The sequence below is a fragment of the Eurypyga helias genome, unplaced genomic scaffold (genome assembly GCF_000690775.1).
Source record: "Eurypyga helias isolate BGI_N326 unplaced genomic scaffold, ASM69077v1 scaffold4981, whole genome shotgun sequence".
In the NCBI taxonomy this organism is placed as follows: domain Eukaryota; kingdom Metazoa; phylum Chordata; class Aves; order Eurypygiformes; family Eurypygidae; genus Eurypyga; species Eurypyga helias.
Genome location: NW_010228802.1, coordinates 89,568 through 95,565, shown reverse-complemented (window position 1 = coordinate 95,565; position 5,998 = coordinate 89,568). Strand labels below are relative to the sequence as shown.

General features: G+C 37.5%; 1 protein-coding gene across 1 annotated transcript in view; it reads right to left on the bottom strand.

Annotated features, from left to right (window-relative positions):
* BEGAIN (brain-enriched guanylate kinase-associated) overlaps window positions 1-3,692 on the bottom strand; it is a gene marked incomplete at its 5' end in the record, with an annotated part of 75,659 nt that extends 71,967 nt beyond the window's left edge. The window contains one exon of the mRNA XM_010160139.1: window positions 3,603-3,692. Coding sequence (XP_010158441.1) covers window positions 3,603-3,692 — 90 coding nt within the window. The remainder of the gene's footprint in view (window positions 1-3,602) is intronic.
* Between the last annotated feature and the right edge of the window lie 2,306 nt (window positions 3,693-5,998).

Here is a 5,998-nt window from a genome sequence, read left to right as displayed (position 1 = left end):
AGGGAAAGAATTTTGTTCCTGTTTCATTTGGTATAAAGCACACAGACAGCGGTTGATGGACAGAGGTAGGTTATCGTTTCTGTTCTCACCTTAGCTATTTCCTTCTCTTCCCAGTCCTTTTCTCTTTCCTTTGATTTGAAATTCATCTGTGTCTGGCTCAAGGGACTCATTTTGCTGGGCTGGCTTAGCACTTCCCATCAGAAAGGTTATACTACTAAGTAGTTTAAAAAATTAAATGTACTCTTTTGGCTTCAGGATCAGTTAGACAGAATTACTATGGGGACTGGGGGGAGGAGGAGCTGCAGATGCCACTGGTTTTTTTTTTTCCTTTATAAGCAGTGTATACTACCTGCTTTGAGTAAATTACTGAATTTGCTTTTAATTATATGTGGTCACAGCTGCAGTCTGATCTTCTTTTGTGATGGAAGTCATACAAGACAGAAGATCACGTATCTCTCTCTTGAATCCACAGGTGCTTCTCTTTAAAAAAATGCTGATGTTTTCCACATATTATTACTAAAGACTTTAGGAAAAAGCACTACTATTGCTTAGAGTGAGACACACCATTGTCATCTCAGGCACTTTCAGTAGCCACTGGTGCAGTTCTACTGCAGTCTCTGTTATTCATCATTTAGTTCTCCTATCACGTAGACCAGTATGACACTACTAAAACAACATGCTATAGAGGTGATATCTAGGGAACTTTCTAGGAGATTTTCTGTCAGTAGAAGAGATCATTGGTTTGTTAACACGAACAAACAAATTAAATAAATTGATTTAATACATTGATTAAATAGTACACCTTAGCCTGGACACAACCAAATTCTCAGCTGTGCACATGTAATTCAGATTCTGAGGGAAACTATTACTACACACAGAATCATGTATAAAGTGTTGAACAGGAGCAATAGGAGCTACCGGCTGTTATCTGAATGAAACTGTTTTGCCTGAATATTTCAAGATATTTTTAGTTTTCCTACAATAACAAATGATCCTCAGCTCTTTGATCAACTTGATATTACAGCAAAAGAATAGAAGAAGAAAAAGAGAAAGGAATTGCCATCTGTCATCTCTGGCTAATTATTTTAAGCCCTACCTTGTTTTATACACTGCAGCACACTATTTTAGGTCTTGTTAACTGAGAAATCTTCTACTCTGCAGGAGTATAAATGAGTTCACCTCTAGCAAGTTCCCCACAGCTCAGCATGTTGTGCCGTCATTTCATACAACCTTTCTCCCAACCTAATGTCATGATTTATTAGTTCTGTCAAGTCTATTTTATCCTACTCCCTCAGCTGAACTGGCTCTTCAGTGTAAGACTGTTTTGTTGCCTTTTTTGTGAGTGTCTGGGGAAAGAAAGGGAACAGGACTACATTCCTCCAAACTCCTGTTAGCCATCCAGCACCTTGGCGTTAGCTCTGCTGTAGTTTTTGGAGTGAAACAATAAATGAAGGAACTCTCTGCAAGTGTGCAGGGTCCATGTCAGGCAACAGGCATTCATCTGAAAAGGCACTTGCACTATTCATGTGAAAAGTAATATGCAATGTGTTTCTTCAGAGTGGGCCCAGGAGCCCTCTGCTTCCACCTACCCTGCGGACATAGTACTCCAAAAAGCATTCAGAGTGAGGAAGCAGCTTTGTGTTCTACAAGCTTACCCCAAAATTTCACCTTTTCCCTGGGATATGGATTACCTAAACACAGAACACATTTTTTTTTTGCCTTATAACTGAACTACTTCAACATTTTGGATTAACTGAGACTTGTTCTTTTTAAACTCTCTTACTGAAATTATTGTTCTTTTCTCATTAGTTTTTGAAAGTTAAGGGGCATCAGGCTGGATAAAACAGAATATATCCTCATTTTATAAGTGCTGACTGTTGTCATGCTCACTATCTTTCATTTTCATAAACAAATGTCATTTTGTTCCTTTGCAAGTTGATGTTTTTTTCAATATAATTGTAAAGCAAGTTTCCAGAGAAATTTTTTAAATCTATGATATGTTGAAACAGCTTAATTAAGATTTGAGTTAATAAACAGTAAGGAAACAGGCAAGCTTCCGGGACATAGTAAAATCTCTCTATAAGATTTCAGATCCTTTTGACCTCTTTAAAAACAAGGCGGGGGGAGAAGGGGGGCCGAGGGGAGGGTGTTTAATCTTTGAATAACTACTTATTTATTCTATAACACAGCTAAATATCCTGAGCTAAATTCTGGATTTGTGCTTTTTCATTTTTGATGTACTTGGAGATAAACTGTGGTATTGTCCTCCATAACAGTAAGCTCATTTTCTCTTGAAAGTAAGAACTACAAGTGGACGGTGATGGTTTTTTTTTTTTTTTTTGAGAGAGAGTAAGCCCTATGGAAAGGCTGCTAAATGCCATCCCAAGACTGAACTTCCCCAGGGGCATCCACTTAAAAACACCACATAAAATCAAACTCAGTGATTAAACTGTGGCTGTGTGAATTTATTCCAACCTAAAAAGATTTCCAAATTTTCAATCAAATTGAAATCAGGGTGAAACATTTTGCAAATCAGTTTTACATGCCCTGATTACATTTAACTTCACTGGTCATCTCCTGGTTTTAACAAGGGCAAGCAGCAGGACAAAGCTGCTTTTGCATCAAGCTCATCTAAACCCAGGTAAGACTAGAGTACATGTGCAGAACCCCAGGACACTGAAAAAAAGGAATTCAAATCACTTTTCCAAGATAGTTAGTTTTTTTCACTTGACACAGTGTAGATCATGCCAAAAATTACCAAAAGAATCTCACTTACATCTTTCCTACACTAGCAGCACTCTTAAGATGAAAATCCACAATTATTCAGAGAAAATCAATTGACAGTAAGAAGGCAATTGAAAACTTAGCCTGTCTTTAATTTTTTATATAATTCATTTCTTAGTTTGAAATATATTTCAATATTTCATATGTCATTGAAAACTGTAGGATTGGTGAATGACACTTCTTCTACATACCTGTCACTTGAAATAAAGTCAAGCAACAAAGAATAAAAAGTAAATTCAGGAGAAAAGTAGAAGAGAATCTAAGCAAAACATAGAAAAATGAGTCATTACTTAAATGTATACTATATGCTGCATAGGAATTTAAACTAGGGTCAGTCATAAATCCTCCATCCTTTCAACATCTCTGTGTCTATAGCATTGAAAAAATTCTTGCTTCAGGAGGCCGAAGATTAACGTAAACCTGAAAAAAGTGAGTCACTGTACACACACCAGCAATTAAGAAAGACGGGTGAACTGCCCAGATAACTGAGGTATCAATAATTAAATTCAATACATCTGTATTGTAAGAACAACTCCATTAGGAAAAAATATAAACTGATAGTAAGCACCTTTGGATTTTGCATCTTCTTAAAAAATTTTTCATTTTTTTATACACATTAAGAATAATTATTACAGGCTTGGCTGAGACAAGCATCCAGAGTACTATAATAAACAGATCTGCTGTCATTCTACTTCAGAAAACATAGTGGAACTGAATGATGACAGACTACAGACTGACGTGAAGAAATGAAACATTTTTACAGACATCAGAAAGTTAGAAAGAAAGCATAACTTCACAAAACATCACTTATTAGTTACCTGTCCCAGAGAGTAGGTGAAGATTTTGCGAGCCTGCCCTGGAGAATTCTAGGTTGCCATAGGCAGGTTGGCACCCAGGAATTTCGTACCCTGCAGCATGAATAGAGGATAAACCATGGCTAGGTATGGCTCATAAGACATACGAGTGATAACCTAGCTAGATTCGCTGCATGTTAGTAGGCTACGGCATAATTTGGTAATATTTAATATTCAGGATATCTTACTTTAGAGGAGTATTAAAACTACAAAACAAGGTGATGTTACAGCACACACGTTTAGTGATTTTCTTGTATGACTATTGTAGGTCAGAATAAGCATTTGTAATTGACCTTATGATGGTTGTAAATGGGTGCTACTCCATCTGTTTTACTGGAGAAGCATTTGTTCTTAAGATTTGTGAATCAAGCCCTTACATTTTTGCATTGTAAAACCATCAGATTAAACAAATTTATGCTTCATTGAAAGAGGGTCAGCAAAATTCCTTCTGAGCACCGTAGTGAGAACATGTTTAACAGTTTTAATTAAATCTGGGCTGAGGTTCAAGTTCCACATACCAGGTTCCATGCACATCTACCAGCAGCAGAACAATAGCTGCAAAATATTTGCTGGAAATGAAAAGCACAAAGCGAAGCAATCTGAACTAGCAATGTAAGCTATGAATAACACAGAGCAAAAGCAGATCCAGAGCCCAAGAGAAGGCCAACGAGGCAGGCAAACTGGCAATGAGAACTGTTGCCCAACATTAGCATCAAGCAATGCTGGTAAGATTCAAAACACACTGTTCAGCCCTTAGTCAAGCAAATTCCCACTCAAGTCAAAGGTGGTATTTTCCTGAGTAAAATCTGAGTAAGGACTACCGTATTTGGCCATGCAGAATACCTCATACAATATGGCTGTGTTTCTGTGCAATACCAGAAATGCAACATAACATGCCTTGAGGGATAAACTCAACAAAAGATCAGTTTTTCCTCACTCAAGCACATTCATATTTATGAACCAGAACTTTTACATAATCTTTCCCTGTGGTCAGTGATCACTACACATGCAGAAAATCCTACCCTTTGGTATTCACCATCAGTTACCAGTGGGTACTGCAAATTAGGGACCTTCTGGACCGTGAACACGCCTTTACATATAGGGACACATTCTGGGAGCAATAGCTCAGCTATTGCTCAGAGAGCAGCAGAGAAATTCAATGTTTATGAGCAAGGAGAACCCTCCTGAGTCTCTTTACATTGCACAAAGTCCACCCTGGGATTGACTTCATGTCAAGAATCACCGGCAACAAGATGATGCTCTTTAAGGCAATCTTAGGAAAAGCACTAAGTGAATTCTAGGCTGTTACTCTAGTTCTAGCATCGAGTTGTTCATTGAATAAGGAAGCAACACTTCAGTATCTTTTAACTTCTTCCATACCAGAATTGGATTAAGTATGTGAAGACACTCAGGGTGTCATAAAAAAAGAGTTTACCTGAGGTTTAGGTGTTTTCATCACATGAATTTAGAGCAATATTAGCTTTGAAATCGAAGTGGAGGTGGGAATAAATCTCTGCAGTCTTTAATACCTTGGTATTGTTGGTTCTTCAGTGAACTGTCAGTAACACATTGGAGTATGTAGTGCTCTCAGCTTTTCTGATGTTCTCAGACTGCAAACCTCATAATCAATAGGTGTGTACTTATTTAACCTGTATTTGTTCTCTGGTACTTCACTATGTGTTTCCCAACTACAGGTGTGAAGCAAACAGTCTGTTGAAGGAATACAGATTTGAAAATGGTCTCTACCTGCTCACCATTTTGTGTCTGCATACTGTTAGGAACAGAATTGTAAACTGCTCCTAAAAATCAGGTCTTTGAAATCTTGATCAAAATCATCAAATTCAGCCACAGGTTTTTCCAGAACCAGTGAATATTTTTTCCAACCAATGCATTTTGCATACTTCTCTGCACATCACTGAGAAACCCTCCATAGTAGTTTTCTAATGAAATAACAAAACTTCCAGATTTTCAAAAAGATTAAATGAAAACTTTATCTGGCTTTTCAAGCCCACAAAATTAATTTAACTGGGGGTCTTAGAGGAAAGAAGCCATCTGAGCAGGGAGAAATCTCTGCTGTCTTCAGATCCATTACCACCTCTCTTCCATGTATCTTAATCTAACCTATCTCATACCTTTTACTGTATAGCAAATAGCTTTGCTATAGATAATATTGACAAAACATTTTAAGGCTATGAGGTTGCGAGATGTTTTGACAGAGAGGGGAAGGGTGTGAATTCCACTTTAGATGTTTGCTCAGTGTTTTTTCTTACATCTTTTCGGTAGTAAGCCCCGTGTAATTGCTCTGTAACTGAGATAATGCAGAGAAAAACTCTTTGCTCTAAGTGTGGTGGGTCTTTCAA